The sequence below is a fragment of the Hippopotamus amphibius genome, chromosome 4 (assembly GCF_030028045.1).
Source record: "Hippopotamus amphibius kiboko isolate mHipAmp2 chromosome 4, mHipAmp2.hap2, whole genome shotgun sequence".
NCBI classification, from domain to species: Eukaryota; Metazoa; Chordata; class Mammalia; order Artiodactyla; family Hippopotamidae; genus Hippopotamus; species Hippopotamus amphibius.
The window spans coordinates 5,175,811-5,199,281 of record NC_080189.1 but is presented as its reverse complement, the minus strand read 5'-3'; the positions used below and the strand labels follow the sequence as shown (position 1 = coordinate 5,199,281).

At 47.1% G+C, this 23,471-nt stretch overlaps 1 protein-coding gene across 19 annotated transcripts in view; it reads right to left on the bottom strand.

Moving 5' to 3' along the window:
* Positions 1–468: 468 nt before the first annotated feature.
* The window catches only part of KMT2C (lysine methyltransferase 2C), a 268,850-nt gene continuing 245,847 nt past the window's right edge, over positions 469–23,471 (bottom strand). For 7 of the 19 annotated variants that reach the window (XM_057733880.1, XM_057733885.1, XM_057733886.1 and 4 more), the window contains 17 exons: positions 20,134–20,346; positions 19,257–19,421; positions 17,668–17,809; positions 17,383–17,530; positions 15,732–15,910; positions 15,506–15,642; positions 14,414–14,663; positions 13,152–13,291; positions 12,611–12,718; positions 10,164–11,283; positions 9,070–9,206; positions 8,091–8,233; positions 7,661–7,829; positions 4,544–4,660; positions 4,119–4,192; positions 3,654–3,762; positions 469–2,068 (listed from right to left, as the gene is read on the bottom strand). In XM_057733880.1, coding sequence (XP_057589863.1) covers positions 1,976–2,068; positions 3,654–3,762; positions 4,119–4,192; positions 4,544–4,660; positions 7,661–7,829; positions 8,091–8,233; positions 9,070–9,206; positions 10,164–11,283; positions 12,611–12,718; positions 13,152–13,291; positions 14,414–14,663; positions 15,506–15,642; positions 15,732–15,910; positions 17,383–17,530; positions 17,668–17,809; positions 19,257–19,421; positions 20,134–20,346 — 3,444 coding nt within the window. In that variant the 3' untranslated portion in view covers positions 469–1,975. Of the gene's footprint in view, positions 2,069–3,653; positions 3,763–4,118; positions 4,193–4,543; positions 4,661–7,660; positions 7,830–8,090; positions 8,234–9,069; positions 9,207–10,163; positions 11,284–12,610; positions 12,719–13,151; positions 13,292–14,413; positions 14,664–15,505; positions 15,643–15,731; positions 15,911–17,382; positions 17,531–17,667; positions 17,810–19,256; positions 19,422–20,133; positions 20,347–23,471 lie in introns of those variants that run through there. The other 12 variants (XM_057733894.1, XM_057733896.1, XM_057733898.1 and 9 more) reach the window with 9 other exon arrangements.

Below are 23,471 nucleotides of genomic sequence, written 5' to 3'. Positions count from 1 at the left end.
AGTTCAAGAGCTCGTCCGTTTCCAAGCTGTGATCAGAACGCTAACAGAGACCCAGGCAGCATTTATAGATGTAAAATATTTTATTTGTAAATGGTGATCTTCTAAATCTGTGTTCACAAATTCCAAAACCCATAACACTCTGTATACTTCAAAAAATTCAATTTTTGCCAACATTAGATACTATTATACAGAACAGAAAACAAAACAAAAACCCGGTAGGACAAATACTGGTAGGATGTCAGAATATTGTACAAGAGAAGAAAAATATTCAAGAAACAAATTTCATACAGCTATTTATCAAGAGAAAAATATATACAATTGATTTATTCTGTAAGATAAAAATACATCATGCCATATACACTACAGGTTCAGAACTGCGTCACTGAATATACCAACAGCTTACAGTCCACTTGAACTGTGCACACAGAAACTTCATTTTATACTTAGCCTGTGAAGTGTCAGTACCAGAATTTTAAGTACAAAATAAAAGGCTAACCTGGTTCAAAATGCTGATTAAGTTTCTACAGGCAAACACAAAACAGTGTGTTTTTTTTTTATTAAAGAAATGTAAACAAACAGTTCCTACACACACATTTTAAAATGACGTCTTCCAAAACCCTTCTGCCGGGGCCCTGCAGCTGCAAGCAGTCACATCTCTCTCTCTCTCTCTCTTTTTTTCTTTTTCAAATTTTTGTGTTAAATAGAAGACTAGAGAGTTAGATCTGAATTCCTGCTACATGATCCTAGTATGTTTACATGATTCTTTGTGGCTTGAAACAAAGTTCTAATCAAAACTACTTTTGCTGAAGAAAAATTCAGCCTCCATTTGGGGGTATTTTTAAGCAGTTATTCACAGTTATCACAAATTGTAAGCACAAAAAAACCTGACTGAAGAAGTAGGGATGCAACAATATAATATGAAAAAATTAGTTTAAATTACCAAAACAGCTATAAAAGTTGTAGTCATAGCATACACTCCGTTCTATCAGAAGTAAGATGTATAAAACAATTAGGTACTAATAGACCATAGTTTCCAAAAAACCCCAAACACTCTAGGTTGAAATTTTGGTTATTACATAATTATAATGGCATATTTAATAACAAAATTATATTGTAACATCCCTATGAACGTTTTATAAGCACCCGAGCTGCTGCAGAGCCTGGTAGCATTTGGTCAATAACTATTTTTATACTGTATTTTTTTTTCTCAAAATATTTACATATTTGTACAAAGTAACAGGGTTTGTTAGTTTTGCAGGTAACAGCAGCAGCTTGGCTTTCTTCTAACTTTTATTTAAAAATAGCTTCATTCACTTATTCAATAATAAATACAAAAAGTTTCTCTTATTTTACAGAAATCAAAAACTACAATAAACTGACTCATGGAATCAAGTATTTAAATGTATTTTAGTGCAAGTTATTATCCCTTAGCTCTATCCCTAAGGAAGTCATTTCAGTACATTCCTTGTTCAGTGGTGTCTACTTTATTTTAAAAAATTTTTAAATTAGAGGGCCTGCCCCTTTTTCAGATAAGGCCGTGGCCAGCACTTTGGACATCTCCCTTTCGCTGGTGATTTCAGTCTTACATTCATAGGAAGGCCCCTGCCCTGGGGCGGGGCAGGGCAGCCATCGGCTCTTTGCCCCAGTAAAAGTTTCTCCATAGTGAGACTAAAGAAATAAAACGAAACAAAACCCACCCACAAAAAGAAAAAAGAAAGAAAGAAAAAAAAAAAAACAAAAGTGCTGGACCATCCTGTAATTCTTTAACCGCGGCAACCTCAGGCAAGGTGCTTGGGTCGCTTTCTCCCGGTGCTCCTTGAACCTAAAGGACTGAGGAAGCCAGACTCCCAGAAGCTAGTTCTCAGAAAGTCATAAAACAGAAAACAAAAACATCTTTCCGTCTGCGAAATTCAAATGGTGTGTTGAGTCGCTCCTTCCTAGGGACGAGCCGCCCTCTGAGCCAGCAGGGGATGCCTCAGTTCATCCACTTGCGGCAGTTCACGGCGCCGCAGTGACAGGGTATCTTGTGCTGGTCGTCCTCAAAGTCGAACTTGTAGTCGTAGCAGAGCTGCCCACGGCAAGACACAGTGTGAGGAAGGCCGCCCGCCCGCTGCTCAAGGCCAGCCCGCCAGCGGACGGGACTAAAGGAAGCCCTGGCGCCTTGAGGGGACGCGGGACCTGGGCGGGCAGATGGAGGACCCTCAACAGGACGTCGAGGACCCTCAGGCTGTGCTTTGCCGGATCCCACAGGGACTGCGGCAAGCGGGAGGCATATCCTGGGGCCAGGCCGGGTGGGAGAAAGGGCGGCTGGTGCGTTTCCCACCGCGTGGAACTCGGGCGCCCTCCCCCGCCCTAGCCCCCAGGAGGCGTCCCCCTCCCCCTTCTGGCCAATGGGGCAGCAAGTCTGGCGGAGAGGAATCGCCCGTGCCTGCGAACATCTTTTTCCTCCATCTTTCCTCACGTAAAAGCATATTTAAAAGATGTCTATTTAGGGGCAACCCAATCACTGCTCCTCCCTCAGATGAGCCCTGCTGTCAGGCGGACGGGAGTCGCGGAGCCGTGCCCCTGGACCCCGACCCCTGAGGAACCTGGCGCCGCCAAGGTCCCTCTGATTCAAATATCCCAGGACACTATTCGCGAAGCCTGCCTTCCCACACTGGAAGGCAACACACGGATAATTACTGAGCTCTCCGAGGAGCTCTGGGAGGAATTATTTTCTCCTTGCCCGTAAGATGAAGTAGAGGCCGCAGGGGTGTTGCGAGCAGGGAGGTGTAGCAGGGCCGGGGCTGTGGGGCCTCCATCGGTCCCCCACGCTGTGACACCCACACTGGGGTCCTCACATACGTTCTTTAATGTACTCATCAAGTCAGTGAGATGTACAAAATGGGCCCTGGGTCAATTCTTGATTTAAAAAACCACATTCCAAAAAGATGGCCAGAAAATGCAAGTATAACCTCACAGCTCTGTTCACACAGGGCTGGGGGCGTCAGCCAAGCCAAGAGCCTCGGGCTCCTCTGCCCCGAGAGGGGAGCTCCCCACGGGAGCGACACCGCTCGGGGGTGCCTCCCAGGACACCCCAACTCCAGCGCACCTCGGGACTGGGCTCAACACGTTTGTGACAAAGTCAGGAAACGCAAACAAGGCGATCAAGACTAGTAGCGACCTAACAGGCGGCGTGTTGGACCAAAGTAATCTGTGGGGCCAGAGGGAGAGAAACACTCACGAAACAGCCAAACTGTTCAGGAATCTGTTCACAGAAAACCTGTGAGACTGTTCTGGCCCTAAGTGTCAGGAGGAGCGATGGGGACCCACAGGGCGCCCCCGAATGTGCTGCCTGCAGCCTCAGGGCGACCTCACGTGAGCTGCAATGACCTCAGGGACCCATCGCCTGATGTCTGTCATCGGCTCGATGACTGGCATCATTTTTAAAGAGAGGGTCACTGAACCAAACGGACAGGGTCACACGAGCGGGGGGCACGCGGAATTTGCAGGACAAAGACCATCGGGGGAGAAATCTGCAGGGTGGCGGAGACGGACCTTCCAGGGGGGCTTTTCTAGCAACAACGGACAGCAAAGGGCTGAGAGGTTACGTGCACGGAGGAGTCAGCTGCTGCCCCCGGGAGGGAACGCACAGACGCGACCCCTGCACTTACCTCTTCTCCTTTCTGGATTCTCCGATTGGAGCTGATGATAATTTTGTGTCCTCTCTCGAAAGTCACCACCTCGGCCACACAGTTAGGTGCACATGAATGGTTGATATACCTGCAAGCCACCATTTCACAAACTACTTACTATAGAACAAGTGGAAAAAGCTTTAAAAAAACCTGTCAGCTCACAGGGAAAACTTTTTCCTAATTATTTTTCTCTCTGCCCATTAAGAGAATACACACACTGTATTTATTTACTTATTTATTTATGTTTGGGGGCGGCGCCGTTGCAGGATCCAGCTCCCCGACCAGGGACGGAACCCAGGACCTGGCTGTGAAGGCGGAGCGTCTTAACCCCTGCAGTGCCAGGGAACTCCCTAACATACAACTGTAAATAAAACTTCTTCCCACGCCTGACAGCCACAGTGAGCGCGCGGCCCCAGCACGCCTCCCGCTCCCACCCCGCCTCACCTTGCAGGCCCTCCCGTGAGCGTGGCGTCGATCACGTGGTCATTGTCCATGCGGAACATGTACACGCCTCGGTTCTGAAAGAGAAAGAGGTCAGAACCCCCTCCGCATTCCCGTCCACGTGAGGGGGCGAAGCCGGACGTGCACCGACATGCACCCCGGTCACACTCGCTGGGGACCACCCACCAGCCCCTCAGGTGACATCTACGGCTGTGAATAGAACCACCACGCTGGCAGGTTGCCTGTGAAGCCAGGCGCATCGATCCAGCTACGTCCTTGCAGACAGTAAGACGGACGGGAAAAACAGAAGGAAAATACAAGAATATCCAGACGTAGTCTTGTTCAACACTGAACTTAAACCACATGACGGTCAGATCCGGCCCCGCGCCTGGGCTGTGAGATGGCACAGGAGGGGACGCCGCGCTCACCTGGGACTCGTAAAGCTTCTCCTTCCTGTTGGCGACTTCGTTCCGAATGATGGTCCCGATGTACTCGATGACCATGGTGTGCTTCTCGATGTCCCGGGCAGCGTACAGGCCCAGCCCCTGCAGAAATGCGCGTACACACCTCAGAACCACTCTGCTTCCGTGGACAACAGGCCTGCATCCTCTTTCACACAAAGCCGTCACCCTTGGGTCACAGGAGAAGCCACACTCAAGTCTCCACCTGAACTCACACGACCTTTTTACTGACCACGCTCTCCTCCAATCTTCCCACTGAAAACTATGATACCACTACCTTGTATTTTTGTCTTTTTTACACCAGACTCTTAGAGCGTTTTTACAAAGTGACACAGCTGCCTGGCTGAGCACCTGTTCTGTCTGGCTGTCTTCTCTGGTACCTAGTATCACTCCCAGATCCCACCAACTCAACAGGCTAATGGCTTCTGCTACTGATTTTATCCCACTGCTATTTCTAAAAGGACCTGACATAACAATAAACAACAAACAGAAACAGGGCTAACTATAAGGGATTATTATAATTTGAGTTTCTGCATTCTCAAATAAACTGACCAGAAGATCCCCGCCAGACACAGCCCTCATCAAGCACCACCTGGGAGCACACAGTACAGGGGCTGCTGTTAGAGATTTTGGTATGTGAATTGAATTAACTTCATATGCAATTTATCTGTGCAATTCCAGATGTGACTCACAGGTGAACAAACCAGAACACACAAAAAGAGTCTGCATAGAGATGAATACATACATGCTTTGCCTAACAATACAAGTTCTTATAAACTGCAAAATGGACAAAGGATGTGAAGACGCAGTTCACAGAAGAGCAAACCCAAATGGCAAACACGAACAGTTGCAACTGAGGTGACAATGTCAGTCTATGCTTAATAGGCTGGCAAAAATATAAAAGGGTGGTAACACTAGAAACGGGAAAACAAGAAAAACAGTCTCACATACTGCAGGAAGAAGTGTGCAATTATAGGCTTTCTAGAAAACAGACAATGTCTACTAAAATGAAAAGTACACGTACTTCTACATAGAAATCTCACTTTGGGGCCTACACCCCACAGAAGTGAAGTTATCAATACATGGGGATATTTGTATGAGATACTGATGGCAACACTGTTTGTTGCGGGAAAAAATTATAAACAAAATGCATGCTCATCCGCAGTGGGACGGCTTCCTCAATCACAGTTCATCAGCACCACGAGGCATCAGGAGCCAGGAAAGAGAAATGAAGCAGAGCCACCTCAGCTGGCCTGGAGGAGTCTGAATACTAGCGAGAAAAGGATGATGCAGAAGAGTGCAGACAGGACAATCCCACTTCTCCACCTGCCACAGGTGTGCACGCAGTGCTGAGAAAGCAGCACGGAAAAGACACAGGATGCTTAATAGGTCGTTAACGTGATTACCTGGGAGGGGGTGGGAGGGAGGTGGACAGAATGGAGGAAGGAAAAAGGTGACCCAACAACAAAAACTCTCAAAAACACTTCAGGTTAAAGGTGAAGGACTGAACACAGGTAGTTAAGAAACCCTCAATGTGGCAGTAAGGGAGTAAAACCAAGACTGAAGAACAGGAACGGTGACGAGTGAATGCGCTACTTGGCAACATTTTAAACAGAGAAGTAACTGAGCGGAGGAGGAAGACACCACTGCCAGAAGTGGAATCTTTTGAGGCTCCATTTTTGAGACAACCGCAAAAAGAGCAGAAAGATGCTGTATTCGTAACATGAAAACAAGGTATCAGATAAAAAGATCAAGAGCAGAAAGCGCAGACTCAGATAAAGTGGAAGCAGCTCGGAATAAGGACAAGGAACCCAGAGGCAAGGCCACAGCAGGAGGTTAGATCTGCGACAGGAGGTCCTCTCTGGCGGCTGCAGAACCACTGCAGACCCCACCTCGGGGGCCAGACTCAGTAAGGCTGGGGACCCCAAACCCGCCAATCCCCGGCGACGCTGGTGCGGACGGTCTGGGGTCCACACCGCGAGATCCCGGCTCTCAGGGACCCAAGGTTTGTGTGTAGAGAGAAACAGGCAGGAATCTGCACAAGAATTAATCCGGGAGCACGTCTCAGACGGCCGGCCGCACTGCTTCAGGCTGAGAGGGGTCGTCACAGGGAAAGCAGTAAGTAAAAACGACCCTCACCCAGGTCCATCTGGTTAAAAGTCAAAATATCAAGACTCAAGACCCTAAAAGTTTCTATAGAAAGAAGAGCATAAATGAATACAGACAATGTGCAAGTCAGATGTCTATCTGAAGGGACCACCTTGGCTTCTGAGGGGATGGGACGGGAGGGGCCAGGCCGGCCTGCACTGGTGCCTGCAGGTGAGACGGGCGATTTGAACAGGGCAGCAGAGCTGGGAGTGGACTCGAGGGAACTGTTCGGAGAAAAAAGGCAGCAGAACCTGATGGTGCCTGGGTCTGGTCTCCTGAGGCCAGGGCACACAGCCAGCAGGCGGTGCACCGCTCAGTGGCGGAGCCTGGAGGGTGAGCAGCCTTAGAGACGGAGGAGGCGGGCCGTGCGCGAGCCTGTCACTCCATCCCGGGCCTCCAACGGGGACGCCGCACAGACGTGTGGTTCTTCAGGGAGTGTGACCACAGGCGAAAATGTAAATGCTCAGCCTAGCAGCCTAGAGATGGCTTTACCTGTACGGTGTTCCACAATCTATCCATCAGAAAATACACGATGATTTCACAAAAAGAAGGCTTCCAAAACCAGGCACCTTTTGAAAATATTTTTGTTTGTATTTTTCACAAGTGCCTTGAAACAGCTCTAGTGAGCTTGCCACGGATCCCGCGTGGCGGGGAAACCACAGCGCCCCCCCCCCCCCCCCCCCCCCGCCCGTGAGCGCTCATCAAGATGTAAAGACCTGGCGTCTGGAGGCTGTCCTTCTGTCTGGGGAGTAAAGCATCCGCCCTTCCAGGACCACGGATGGAGCGGCCGGCGCCCAGGGCTACACAATGACACCACCCGATGGGACTTCTCTCCCCGCGGCCCCCAGTCTGCCATCTCATGTGCCAGAAGCCAGCAGCCTCCCGCCGTGAGAGCCCAGCCTGGCCTCTCCTCCCGGAAGCCAAGCCTCCTCTCACCTGAATCCGAGACCGGGCCAGGTACACATTGGACTTCCACTCAGTTTTCATCTTGCGGTACTGCGATGACTTGGAGTGGACGAACTGCTTGCTGTAGGGCGCGTTCAGCTCCCCGGTGACCGTGCTCTGGAACGACTTGGAGGTGCTGGTGCTGTTCAGGGTGTGAGGCCTGTGGACGGCGGCACAGCAACGGGAAAACACAAAAGGAAAACTGAAGACATCTCCGAAGGCGGCCTAGGCTGGTTCAAATTCTTACTGACAGGCACACACGGAAAGCCGCCTAGCAGAGCCACACGGCGAGCTCCCTGATGTGGTCGCACAGACACAGCCAGAGACAGCAGGGCTTGTAAGCGGCAGACGGATGAAGCACAGAAACCACTAAGAGGCCTAGAAACCCTGGGCTGTACTATGTGAAGTTAAAACAAAATACCTTAACACAAACCTCTTGACATGGGCACTCATTTTAGGCTCAGAACGGGCACAACCTGTGGGGTTGACGGCCAGGGGCAGCTCCATGAGCGGGTTCCGGCCATAGCGGAAGGTGTAGTTTTCACACGCCTCAACCCCAGGGAGCTGGAAAGAAGCAAAATAAACGAGAAGTTAAGTCACTTGATCATGACTACGGGCAACCTTGAGCCAGAGGATGGCCCCATCTTGACTCCATGAAAATAACTCGTCAACATTTTCAAACTGTTGGTAACGAGAGGCTCTTTTAAGCTCTGTTAACAGAAGCAGCCTGCACTCTGAACCCAACCGTGTGTGAGGAGCTCGCTCACCACTCTCGGGGCCCTGGGAGTACCTTAAGGTTAGCTCGTAAAATCACTTGTGCTAAAGGTCTTTTCTAGAATATGTCCCTGTGGACACAGTCCTCTGGAGACATGACAGGTGCACACCATTTAGGCAGGGCTCCACCAAAGGAAGCAGTTGGGTACAGGACTCTGGCTTTCAGGGTGTCCTCTGCTTCTCTGAAGAAAACCCATCAACGACTTTTTTTGTTGAAAACAATGCCTTAAAATCATGTGGTTTTCCAAAAGCGCTGTGTGTAGACTCACTGGCACTCGTGCATGTAACAAGCAGGCGTCGGAGACTAAGGGCTCATGAAACCCGACTGTGCTCTGGTGACCAACCCTGGGCCCCAGGCAGGAAAGCAGCCATAAACCCGCCCAGCGCGACCGGACACTCAGCGCGGGGCCCTCCAGCCTCAGAGGCCCTGAGCCTTGCGAGCTGCCTCACCCAGCAAACGTGGAAGCACCCGCGACTCACGGGTGCCTTGCTTTCTTTCAGAGACAGGGGCTCGTCTCCGGCAAAGCCACTACCTTGAGGTGCTGTGCGTGCACCAGCCCCGTGTTAAGTGAGGTGTGTCGTGCGACAGGAGGGCAGCTCTCTGGCCACGTGGCCCTGGCACTCACTGATTCCGCGATCCGCGCCACCGCAGAGACGGTCAAGCCAAAGAGATCCTCCCCTTTTAAGTAGGCTGGGAACAGCTGCAGCATTTCAGACTTCTTCCTCACACACGCCACAGGCTCCAAAATTTTATCCCAAACACCTACACATGCACAAAAAGACATTTTTCTATGACAAACTTGCTCTTAGCTAAACAGAGAGGAAAACAGGAAACAGTATAAAAACAAGAATGAAATGAAGACCACACACTCACGGAGACGTACCAGGTCCACGCAAGCCCAGGGGCCGTGACCTAACAAACCTGGTGTTACCTGCTTATCAGGTGGCAGGAGTTTTAAAGACTTTATGAAGTTCGGGGGGTGGGGGAAAGAATATGTTACATTAAGGAAAGTAAACTGTAAAAGTGGAAAAGAGTTAAATATGACTGAAATTTGTACAAGCACTTAACTCACTTTCGTGCTGGTCAAGCAGCATATTAGATTTTCAAATGATCAGTCCATTTAAGTAATATCTATAGATATGTCCTTTCCTCTCAGAGTTAAAATTTGAAATTGATATTTTCATTGGAATTATCTTTAGAGCATTTTCATACTTTAAAAAAAAACCTGCTAAACTTTAAAAATAAATAAATAAATAAAAAGCAATTCTGCAGTACTTGCTACATCAATAAAAATGACAATCTAGGCTTAACCCTAGAGGCCAAAATTATGTGTCTTGTTTCTGGCTCTAAATTTGTTTAATATCTGTTGCTCCTGAGATAAGACAATATGGCTTTAAATATGGTTCCCACCTTCTAGGTGACATTAAGAAGAGGGTCCCCAATGTAAGGGACAGGCAACCGTTATCTACAAATCATTCTCCTACGTATTTTACAAACTGTTGGAATATGTATGCTGATATAGAGTAATTCTAATAAGGGTTTAGAAAAAGATGGCTAGGTAGGACGATACAAAGAGGCTAACATTTGCATTTGCAAATGAAGAATCCACATCTTGTTGTTACAAAATATGAAACAAACATGAGAAAAAACATGGAAACACTGACATCAAACGTTCATCAGCCTAAGGCTGGAGTAACAGAGCATCGGATGGGGCCTCACCTTTGGGTGAGGTGTCGCTTAAGACGAGATCCTCGTGGCCTTGCTCCACGATCCTGATGACAAACACGGGCCGCCCGTCCTTCTCCTCGATGGAGCACAGGTAGCGACAGCGGCGGTTGGCGTAGCGGGTGCTCCAGTACAGCCGGCTGGCTTCGTAGCCCACGGGGAAGAGCGCTTTGGGAGAATGGAATGCCTGCATCTGCTGTGGGAGCAGCTGGCCGATCGTGTGGAAAATGAGGCTCCCCACGCGGAAGGTGTGGTCGCGCTCCCCCCGCTGCACGATGCTGGCGATCTGTCGCACCTCATCGCGCTGCACGTAGACCCTCCTGAAGACGGCAAAGTAACTTAACTCCTGCTCGTGAATCCCCTTCGGTTTGTGCATGGGACAAAGCATAGTTTTATCTTTAAAAAACATGCATTGTGCTTTAATGGCGCAAGTAAAGTGATAAATGTTGGTGCACCGAAATCTGTGACACCCGCTGGTGGCCCCCATCTTATGACAGAAGACACATTTCATCTGCAGGCCTCTCCGCAGGGCTAGCTCCACATTTATCAAGGCACCAGCCTGGGTCTCGTACACCTCCGTGGACCACAGGGCACAGTTCAGATGGACCCACAGGTCCAGGTCAAGGTTGAGCAGCCTTGCTGGCCCGTCCGTCAGCCCATCGCCTTCTTCGTGACAGAAGCAACACTTCCGACAGTCTCTGGGCACAGGGTCGGGTTTCAGGGATGTGCCCAGTTTCTTCAGAAACTCATCGATTTCGTCCTCGCAGGGGGGTGTGAAGGTCCCCTTGGGGATCACGATGTGGATGCTCCACTTCTTCCACTTCATCCCTCTCCACTTCTTCGTGAGCGGCCTGCAGTCTTCGAACCCACCGTGGACAGTTCTGAGCCGAGGCTTTAACTTGACTGTTACCTTAAGCTCATCTGGCTTTGCCTCCACTTTGGCTGCTTCAAAAGCAGGAGGGAAAGTGATGGGAGGAGATGCTGGGGGCGAAGCTTTCTCCTGGAGCTGCGGCAGACAGTGCACGTCCAAAGTGGAGATGTTGTTACTGTACTGATGAAATGCTTTGGAAGGCATCTCTTTTATAGGCGACTGTGGCAACGAGGGAACGGATTCCTGCACGATAAAAAGAAACACGAAAGAGTAACTAACTCCAAAGCCCCAGAAGCAAATTCTGGTTCAAGCAAGAAGCCAAGCAGTAGGCTTCTTACAGACCCAGGGTGTCTGGCTCTAGGTCTGTAAGTGGTGAGGATTCACGCACAGCAGAGGTCGACACTGTGTGTCCACGGTGTTTACCTATCGACAGAGAGGGTGTTCTCTGCAAAGCCTTAACTCTGGAGAATATCCTGCTCTTAAACTTTTCATGTCACAGGAACTAATTTAATTTATATGACGGAACAGTGTTTTTTGTTAAACCAAATAAGAACTTTGGATCATAATCTTCTACATGCTCGTCCCACCCTCTGAAATTGTTCATCTTAGGCTTAATTAATTAGCATAAGTGTGAAAGACAGGGAAGACGTCCCCTGTCCACAAACAAATCATATGTAACTCTTCTCAGAGGCTGCCAGGTTGGATCCAACTGCAGAAAGGGCTGAGCTGAGACAGAAGTTCCACTAGTTTCTTTTTAGATACGAAGCGTCATAAATTAACCAACAGCAAACCCACAGGCTCTCCTCTTCTCAGGCACCCTCACTCTACACAGTTCTCAAGAGAGAGACGCCTCACAGAAAACTCAGAAGCAGGCAGGCACTGCACACCAACTTAAAAAATTATTTGGTGGAAAAAAAAAATTCCTTCTCTCATCTAGGCTGATATATTTTAAAGTTTAAGTTTATTTGGCACATAGCTGGAATTTTATTACACTGGGCACTACTGCCGGTTAAAGAAATAAGTCTCCAGAACTTTCTTCCTAGGATGATACAAGTGCAGTGATGTGGAGGGAGGAGTGACGAGAGTCACAGCAGAGGAAAAACTTCCTTCAACGCAAAGGGTTAAAAACTGTACTGTCCAAGTCAACTACGGCAGATACGCTTCACTCACACAGCATCAAACAGACCTCTTCCAACACGCTACAGGAAAGATACTTTCCCCCCAAAATACATGAATAGACTTTCATCGTGTGTGTGAACAGGTTTTCCCATTGGGATAAGATTAATAAAGCAATATTTTATAGTTGTGATTAAGATATATGTAATTAAATGAGTAAAATTACAGATTCTAATATTAGTGTTTTATTCAATTCTGACCTTTGAAGACATAGTTCAGATCTACCCACTCTTGTTCAATCAGCTGAAGTTATTTAACTTGCAGAAACAATCTGGACCAACCTGAGGAGCATCGGATCAGACCCCCCAGGGAGAGCTCTGGGGGTGGGGGCGGGGGTGGCGGACGCCCTCCCAGAACACAGGGTGCTGGCGGACCGAGACTGCCCTCATCTTACCTTGCTTTCTGAGTTTTTTGCTTGTGCCGTTGATGAATAGAGAATAAAGCAGTTATTACTACAAAAGACAATGTCCTTCTCCACTCTGCCGGAGCTTTCTCGGGAATCCTGCAAAGCAGAGAGAGAAGGTGTGGGGGGCTCAGCAAGTTGAAATTGAATAAAACGAGACTTACACGGAGTCGTTTTTCTGTTCTGTTAAAAGTGCAAGTAGCTACCTTAAAAGTAGTAAAAAGGTAACCATGAGCCAATACTTAGCATATAATAATTTAGCCACAGAGGAAATACATTTACAGAAATAAACTTCACTTTCCATATTTCACTGTATTTAAAAATGCATGGTTCTCATCGGATCCAGCTTAACGGGCTGCTGTAGCTACTGGCTTTTAAGCTCAAGCACATCAAACACATGCTGATGGCAACTTCCAGGAGGAGGTGTCTGTGGAGCCTCCACAGACGGACTCCTCCTGCTGCACGAGAGGGCGCCGCCCAGGACGTGGTGGGTGGCGGGGGATGGGGAGTCAGGGGAGGAATATCCCAGTACCTTGTTCACAAAGGCCAGATCTCTGACCGACTTCCTCACACCGCTTCCCAGAATAACCACTTTGCAGTGGCAACACCACTGTGGTCTGAGTGCCGCGCTTTCTGTGATACCGTGACTAGTATCCTTGTATCCAGAAAGACCTAAAGGCAAAAGACTTTCACTAGCAACTGAAACTGACAGGTGGTGTAAAGCTGCACTGCATCAGTTTACTAACACACGGTTCATTTAACGTCCCATCATCTGTTCTTTAGTAATTAGTGAAAATCTTATTTTCTAAGCAATGGTTACGGGGCCTCTATTACGTGCACGACACTGGGGTACAAATAAAGGAAGCTATTCTCCCACGGCTGGGACAACACGCTGGGCTGTGAGAAGCACAGGAGACATGCGGGGGGTCACCTCCAGTCTAAGTGCAAAGTGAGTTGGGGGAGAGAGAATACTTTTGCTCGAGGGTGAAGAGGATACGAAAACGTCTTGGGAAAGATGAAGAGGTAAGTGCACAAGAGTCTTCAATGAGTGTGATTTGAAAAGTCAAAGAGGGACGAAGAAGTTCCAGGTCCAAGATAAAGACTTAAGTAAGGACTCAGACTGGAGAGCAAGAGGCGGTCTCAGGGCACGTCACTCGTGTGGCCATGAAGGCAGAAGGAGAGGCAGGAAGAAAGCGAGGGTGACAGAAGCAGCCGGAGGCTGACAGTTTAAACTCCAACACCAGCAATGGTCAGTGAGGTTCAGAGATGAGACCTGAGGAGCTGCTGGGCTCCAAGAGCAGGTGAGGATGGAAACAAGAGACCAAGACGCTGGTGAGTGAAGAGATCGGGGGAGGGGGGAAGGCTGAAGCAGGAAGATGGGAAGGGAAGGGAGGTCACATGGGTGTGAGGAAAGGGCCCCCTTCTCAGCAGCGGGGAACGTGTGAGCGCACCTACGGGAGAGAAGGGCCCGGAGACAGTGCGGAAGGAAAGAAGACAGGAGCACAGGCAGAGACGGCAGCCTCGTCTGCACAGTGTGACGCAGGGGGTACGTGGGGGGAGGCGTGGGGGCTGCAGAAGAACAAAGGCGGCGCAAGGGAAGGCAGGTCAGAGCACATGGTTTGGACGCCTGGCCCACAAGAGGATGTAACATGAGCCAGGCGCTAACGGTCCAGCCGCCCACAGAAGACAGCACCCGGGACCGCGTGCCAACACGTGACCTGCTACTCGCTTAAAGTTCAAGTGACTCTAGAATCAAGAATGAGTCTGGGGTTAACAAAATGTAAAGCAGCTCACCATTGCCCGCGGGAGGAAACGGCACAGGAGGCTGCTTCAGGTGGTAAGAGCTGGCTAGTCGGGGAGGGTGTGCAGATCCTGGTGGAGGCCCACGAAGAAATAAACGCTGTCGATACTCCAAACCTGGGTTTACTCTGTGGCTACTGACCAAACCCACGGATGGAACATCTGGCGCATTACTAACCTCGTAGCTGTTAGGGATCCGAACGTGGAGGAGGTCGGAAAACGCAGCCACAACACTGCTAATGTTCTACAACAAAATTGCAAATGCTGCGTTACCCACCCAGAAGGCAACCGAGAGCCACTGGAGAAAAACTCACATTAGGATAAACGCTCTCTGCACCATGCGAACACTGCAAGCAAATCCAAGCATTTTTCTTTAGACTTAAGCGTCTTGGAGGGAAGAAAGGTTTTAATGGGCCAATATCCAAATAAAGCTTCCATATACAGAATTCTTCATACAGGGGTTCCAATTAATGTTAAATACTTCAGACAGCATTTAAACTATTTTAGACGTTTTAATACAAGGAAGGAGTTAAACCGTGTCATGGTTTTTACAGCTGGTTAGAAGCTTCCTTCAAAGTGGACGCTCCCAGCTCTGAGCAGAAGTCTGACTCAGCCCACAAGCACAGGCCTCATCAACGCACGAGGACTCTGGGTGCCAACGAAACGTCTTTAAGAATTAAGAGGGTAAAAAAAACCCTCAGCAATGGTCTAATGCTTGATATGAGAGCCGCTACCTGAACATACTGCTTCTGGAAACCTTTCACTGTTGACAGTGCTCTTCACTGCTTAATTTTCTGTGCAAACAGTTATTAAAAGGTTTTTCTCTGAAGAGTTCTCTACCATATACATTCTTCAGTAAAAAAAAAAAATGAGAACTCTAACTTCACTTTGCCCTCTTTGTCTTGCCTTAGGCTGAGATCAATTTCTCGTACTGGCAGCAGCGCAGACCTCTGAAGGGACTGCTCAGCCGCCCCTAACTTTAACCTGGTCCCGCGATGACCCAGCTGCACATGTCACGGCGAGCCGCCTGACTCTCCTCTAGAAATGGGGAGTATTCCGCAAGTCCAACAGCCAGTCCACCTTTACCTCAGCAGCTGTAGGGTGCAGGGTGATTGCCACAGATATCAGACCCGACCTGGGACCATTTGGGGATGAACCAAAAGGTGACGTGAAAAATAAAGTGCCCGGCTCCGTTTTGATGTCATTCCTTCTAGATTCCAACCCTTAAAAAAAAAGGAAGGATGAGTTGAGTGTTAACAGCTTCTCTAAACATTCACGTTGGTCAACCCTCCCGCTGCGCTGGGCGCCCTACCTCTCCCGGCGTTGCTCGGAAGGATTGGGATGATGGGGGACGGCACGGGCTCTGGAGGCTCCGCTTTGACCAGGGACAGGTCTGGGTACCTGCTCACTTCCATCCCGACCACACTCTCCGGCGAGGACGAGGGCACAACACTGTCAGGGGTATCCCGGTCACCCCCGTGGTCCTGCATCCTGGGAGCAGAATAAACACACGTGAGCAGGTGCGAGGCCGCCGCCGGGGGCTTACCGCACCAGCCCAGCCCTGTCTACGTGTGTGACCACAACCTGAGGAGCCAAAGATTCAGTACAGGGCCAAACAGGAAATCTCTTGGGAAAAAAATAAAAAATATGTTTAACTGTAAAGTAATTTAAATGGTATGTTTCCTTCTGACTAAAGCTTTACATCCAAGTTTAAAGACCTGCCAAAGAAGGAAGATGTTCAGATTTACACAGCACAGAAAGAATGGATACTCACACCTTTGCAAAGTTCCAGATCACTGAGACTAGGGAACACTCCTGTGGCTGAAACAGGAAAGGGCCGTCCACCACACACCCAGATGCACGCGCACAGAGCCCTCCTGCGGCTGCTGTTTACTTACAGTGGCGAGACAGGAAAACCTGGCCACTATGCCTTCATAGGCCTTTATTTTTAACTGATAAAGAAGGTGAAAAGAAGAAGAGACTGATCTAGTCCGAGAAGCTAAAGGTTACCAAGGCCAATGATGCTGGAGGGCAAGTGTGGTCCTGGGCTAAACGCTGTAGGGCAGCCAGAGAACCCAGTGTCTCACACTCCCCGCAGAGGAGACGCTGTCATGCTGACAGGCTCTGTGAGAAGCAGCTTCAACTGGAGACCTGAAGAGGCTTCCAGACAGTCCCTGTGAACCCAGGAGTGGGCACCGAACAGGCACACCCAGGAGGCCGCCTCCCACCACTGCTCCCAGGTCACAAATCTGCCACAAATCCAGCGGTAGGTACAGGAGAAACAAAGACCTGGATTCGAACTCTGGACAAGCTCCCTCCCCTGGGTCCACAGTTTTCTCATTAATACCGTAAAGGGACTTAGTCTAAATGATGTCTCATCAAAGAGAGGGTGGTTAGCAGATTTTCCAAGGAGAGAGAATAATCTGATGAGATATATAAGAACTTCTCCTGGATCTAACTAGCTGGGCTGCTATTATCTACTATAGGAAGCTGATTTTCCCTACTCAGAATCTTGGGGCGAAAGAACAGATACAAAGGAGCTACAAACTCTGGACAGGATAGTCCTTAAATTCTCTTCCACAAAGGCATTCTCTGCTGTCTGTGACTGCTGATCTTTTATTCTGACATCTGCAAACATCAATACCCAGTAAATCACACTAACAGCTTATAAAACACAACGATCTTTGAAACATTCTGCATGGAGAGTACCAATGCCTTAAGATCTATCTGATTATTGTATCTGTTGAACTTCCTATATCATATGAGAAGTCTAAAATGCACAAACGAATTCTATTTTAATAGTAAGAATGTTTTATAAACTTTAAATTCTAAAGAAAAATATCCATCAAATTTCACCTTTTAAGTGTTTTACATGCTTTTCCTACAGACATTATGCTACATACACATATACGCTTTTTAATAAATGAAATAACTGAAGCATATTTGAGGAAAGGGACTCCTACCTTAGTTCCTCCTGATTGTTGTGAGGCGGTGTCGGGAGGGAGGCAGGGACGTCCACTGTCTTTGGGCCTTGAGCCACTGCTCTGGCCAGCAAGTCGTCCTGCGGTCTAAATGGCAGCTGAAATGGTTTAGGTCCCAAGCTCTTGGTAACTGGAAAAGCAAAACCACAAAACCACAAATCAGTCAAAACTGATGAACGGGTAGAACTTTACAACCCGACTGCCATTTCACCATGCACAGCCGGCCAATTCCTCAAACGTACAAGGCTTGGAGGCTTGACATCCTACCTTCATGGTTCACTAACACTCCAGCTTTTCCAGCAAGTTCTTCAGTTGTTGCAAAACCATTTGCCATCTTCTGACAAGCCATAGGAGGTGGTGTAGGAGGAAGAGAGGCAGGGGGTGTTGGAGGATTACTTAAATTATTCTGCTGCAGGAGACCAAAAAATTTTAAATTATATGCTACTGAGCAAATATGCCATGACCTTGCTAAAACTTAGTTCTGTGAATTTCTAGCACAGGGAGGCAAGGCTACAGAAATGCAATCAGATGCACCTCCATTCCTAAAATGCACACCAAGAAGAAAAAGAAACGTACAGGCCAGGAGGCTTTTCAGGGGAACAAATACTCATAATCCTCTGGACATATCGCCCGCTGGCCCACTTTCCTCAGCTTGAGCACTGAGCTTTGACGTTAAGAAGCAAATTTATATTATGCCTGATACAATCCTATACGACTCTTTACAAGTTTCACTGTTAAAGCCAGTGAAGGACAGCTTTAAAATTCAGCCAATAAATTGTAGAAAGTTCTCAAAAATTCCTTTATTAAATTAAGATATGCCCCAGTTCTATCAAAAACTCGAGAATTTAAGATCCTGATCTAATAACTGCAACTCATATCTTAGATATTAGAATCTGGGTTGCCCACCATCTCAAAAAGAAGCAAAAGGAGTAGCAATAATAACGAAACTGACTGAACCATTAACAAATGTCGTTTCCCTCCAAACATTTCTCCCTGTTTAACATCTGTCACCAGTTTGTCATTTATAGATTGACTAGTCTCTCAGGGATTGTTGGACTCTACTAATAACACCATGCAAATCAAGTGCAAGGTAAAACTATAAACGTTGCAAAGATCTGGGATTTCATGAAGATGAAGACGTAAGCTGTGTGGAGAACAGCTTGCATCAGAAGAGAAGCCATTTGCAAGAGTCAGGCGAGGGGCTAACTGAAGAGAAAAGCCAACTACGACATAAACGCAGCATCACAAGAGAACGGCTTTAGCGCTAAAGAAGAGAAGCCTCAGGGCAACTGATGACACTCTCAAATATGTTTGCAAAAAAGACCACTTTACACAAGTCAGATGTGAAGTAAAGAGTACCTAATGAGCCTATCATAAAACTTTGTTAACAAAATAATACCAAAAGAACTTGGTTTAGTTTGATCTTATTTTAGTAGCCTAAGAATTAATGCAAAGTTGCAATTAGTACCTAAATTATTAGACAAAATACATTTTCAGATTTTTTCATTATGTTTTTCAGGGTAAGTTCCTAACTACATTTTTTTTTTATTCTCACGATTTACTATGAATTCGGAGTCATCTTAAGAGTTAATAAAGATTATAGGAAAATATTTTCCCTGCTATAGAAATACATAAATGGATGTTTTTCATAATTTGTATTCTGACCTATACAAAACTTTCCAATGTTCATATTGGAAACACTTTACCCGGTAAAATTTTAACCTTTTAGTTGGACTAAAGTTTAAATGGAACTTGGAAGATTAGATGTAAACGATGAAAAAAACAAGACAAGCTGTACCAATTCTGACATGGCATCCAAAGAGGAAGCAAGGTAACACCTTGGCAAAGAAACATACCTTGTAGATCAACTGAGAATAGTAATCCGAAACCCCTTCAAGGGTAGCACTGCCAAAAGTTCCTAGAAGTCGATTCCCACTATTAAACTGGCCACTGCCGTAAGGAAGAAAGTGGGCAAAGTTCACTCCAATGACTGGTTCCATTAGAGGGAGCAGAGAGAGCTGCTATTGAAAAACACATTTAAGAGTAATGTACATGATAAACAAAAACAAGTGTTTCTCAATTTTTCTAAGACCCAAGGCAACTTAGTCAAATAAGGCTTGAGAAAAATAAGACTTAAAACTTTCAAGTATCAAAATGCTGGAATAAGTGAGAGAGACTACAGAATCTTTGAAATATACTTAAAAATGAGCCTTATTCTCATCTGTCTTAAAGGGATGCTGCCAGGCCTCTAACAAGAAAAACACCTTCCTTCTCTTTGCTCAGCAAGAATCAGGGCTGAACTTGAGGCTAGGTGCCCCAACGGCACTCTCAGCAGCTGTCTCCCACTTTCTGTAACAGCCACAAAGGTGTAAGAATGCACTTTACTATGGGGAGAGACTAATGCCTGCGTTTCTTTGCATCTGGAGTCGCCAGCAATGCGGACAGAATTTTTCTTGGTGCTGAGGCTGCTCCCTTTGAACACAGGTAAATCTTGGCTATTGCCAACCAATCCATCGATTTTACGATAATTTTTGGGTGCCAACAGGATAAGGTGCAAGTTTGCTTGCAAACAGGAAATCTAGTAGGTTCCCTGTTGAGGTATCTTTTACCCCTATAACTCTCTACTTTTGGAAATGATGGCAACAAAAAGAAAGTTTCAGTTTAATAGGGTTGAAAAAGCATTTGATGTCTTACTTCCTTGAATTTTTAAAGGGGCTGCTCCAAAAGACTCACCTGTTTCAGGTGGGCAAAGGTGTCGGTGGAAGAGTACATCGCTTGTTTCTCTTCTTCTTCCTTTTTCCTTTTCTTTGACCGAGGTGCTGCCTTCTCCCCAGTCCTCTGAGTCCTTTTGCTTCGCTGTTTCTTGGTTTCATTTCCTCCATCTGTTTTTGGCAACTGGTTGTTGCCACATCCAAAACCACCTTGCACTTGAGCCCCCAAAGTTTGCTAATGTAATTGGAAAGGTTAAGAAGTAAGTGAACTATCCACATGCTTGATTTTCAATTCCTGCTAATCCAGTTCCATCCTAAGACACACATTCCTAACCTGAGTACCCAAAGTTAAGGGGGGAAGATGGTGGCATCAAATGGCCTGTTTCCTGAAAACAGCATCCTTTTTTCCAAACAGAACTCTCAAGTATGGGAATCAGTATGCTGCAAAGCTTGACGGGAGAGCAGCACTCTTAAGTGTGGCTCTTTTCCCTTTCAGAGGAGGCGTCACTCCTCAGGCCTGCCCACGCTGGTGCCAGTGACAGACACAGCGCCTCATTCCTGCCCACGGGTGGCTGTGGAGGAGGGGGTGCTCACAGCTAGATGGCCCTGGTGGTCTCTGCATGGTGGTCTTGGTGCCTTACTCGGGCTCCCCTTAGGAATGGGTGAAATACAAGGTATGCGGGAACAGTTGCCAGGCTCCAGAGACGCTTCACAGCCTATGCATCTCAGCTGAGAGGAACAGCTAGCCTCAGAGATCAGTAAAAACAACACTGCTCATTCAAATTAGATCACGGTCACACATGCGACTGTATAATAACTGCTACATACTTAAAGTCAATGAAAGAGGACCTATATGATAGCAAATAAGCCTCTTCTTTACTTTTGTCTTTATGGCTAAGAACGAACCAGTCCTTAAAGACGTTTTTAAGGGTAGTGCTATCAATACCTAAAAATATGGGGCGGACTGTTTTTAGGGGCCATTATTTCTAAACTTGACAGCTATACTTTGCTACAAGCAACTATAGTTGCTAAACTTATTTTAACGTGCTCTGCATCGAATCTTTGAGGATCTGCAGATTACAGTTTCCATTTATAAATGTCTAAACGACTTAAGAGCATGGATGGCAAAATTGTTATGTAAAAGGCCAAGGAGTAAACATTTTAGGCTTTGTAGACCATACAGCATCTGTTATAGCTACTCAACTCTCTTCCTGGCACTGCCAAATCAACCACAGACAATTCATAAACTAATGAGCCTGGCTATGGTCTAATAAGATGTTTTAAATTCACGGACACCGAACCTTGAATGTCATATAGTTTTCATGTGTTGTGAAACGTTACTCTGTTTCAGATTTTCTTCAACCATTAAAAAAATGTAAAAACCAAAAACAAAGAAAAAAGTGAAAACCATCCTTGGCTCATACAAGAAAGAGGGGACATGGAAGCAGGAACTCAGCACCCATCCCGGGCTAGATAGATAGCTCTCAAAGGCTGGTCCCCAGAAGCAGGAGAAGGAGCACCCCGTACAGCGGGTGGAAATCATACCTTCTCTGGTCCCACCTGGGACCTACTGAATCCGAACCTGGGGGCTGAGGCCCACGCGGTGCTTTAACAACCCCTCCAGGTGATTCTGACACATTAAAGTTCAGAGAACCCTGGCCTAGAGCTATGCCTCTGGTGTCCACGTGAACGCGAATCACCTGGGATCTTGTTAAAAAACACACGCTGACCGGTACACCTGTGCTGGACGCACAAGATCTTGTCTCCTTAAGAGCTCGCAGCTGAGACTGCCACTGCGGCTCCCCAAGGACTGCACCGCGAGCAGCACACAGCAAGGCCCGAGCACCTCCTGCTGGCGTACAGGAGAACAACGCAGCCGCCTGTTAGGGGCGCGGCAGGGTCAGGCTTCTCTAATCCTCACAACCACCCTCAAAAGCAGCGGTTACTACAGTTCAAAGAATACTTTTAATTACACGGGAACACAAAAGAGTTAAAACTCATCCAAGAGTTTGCCTGAGATAGGAAGAGTTCACATTTTAATGTATTTGTTTTCAATCTCTTATCTATGCCTACATATAATTTCGTTAGAAACACAACGAAACACACTCAGTATTCTTTTATTCTGATGGCTGCCTTTTCAACTTGACATGCAGTTTGTTCACCATGACATGAAACATTCGTATATAACAACTTTTAATGGCTACAAAAATCTGTATATCATTCAGATACAGATATACAGGAACAATAATCTAAGCAATAACTACAGTAGTGGATTTAGGATGTTTTCTCTTATTTTTATCTGTTAGTAAAGACAAAGCCATTCTTAGCTATTCGTGTGGTCACATCTTTGCACATGTTAGGATTTTACATAATCCTTGCCAGATTCCTAGACATGTCAACTGGCAGGTCACGGGGATGCAACACCTTTTTACATAAACATCACGAACAGCAACCCAGTGATAGCATCATCAATCCTACTTCACAGATGAGGAAACTGAAGCACAGAAAGCCTGACCCGCCCAGGCTGCACCCTGGAAAGAGAAGAAACACGGGTTGAACGCAAGCTGAGCGGTGTGAGCTCTCAAAGCCTCCAAAGGCTTTACCCTTACACTACAACTAATGCCAGCTTGTGTGTGAGAAAACACACATCCTCAGCATGGAGGAAAGACTGGGCCTGTCCAGCTACAGCCACAACTACTGTCTTACGTTTGACTAGGAAGTAAATAGGTTTCATCATCTGTAAAATGGGAATGATAACTTGTGCCTGCCGTATCTCAGGGCAAGTGCTCAGCACAGCGTAACCCCTAGAGTGTGGTTAAGGAGGCGTCACCCCTGGTAACCTAGGGCCCCACCCCTTGCTGCCCTCCCAGATGGACATAAGAACATGTGACACAGTCCAAACATTTATATATATACTAACTGATCGCATCCCTTTTTCTATCACAACACTGAATATACATATTTCTCACAATCACCAGTATTAGGACTTGACTCGATCCACTGAGTACCAGCTATGTGGTACGTGCTGCATTAGGTACAGAGATAGAAAGGTGCTCAGGATGCAGTCTACACCCTTCCAGGAGCCGTCCACGCTCAATGGTGCTAGAGAAACTGCTAAGTGAGCACATGGGCATCCACTTACTTAAGACGGGCTGAGCTGAGAAAGGTATCTGGAGAAGATGATTCCAGAACTGAGTCTTAAAGACAAAGATATTGGCCAGACATAAAAACAAGAAGGGAGAGTACAGCAGGCAGAAACAGCAGCACATGCCCACATACAGAAGGGTGAAACGAGAAAGACACTCAGGGACTGCAAGTAGCCCCGTATCCCTAGCGGCAGAGGACGCAGCGGACTAAGTG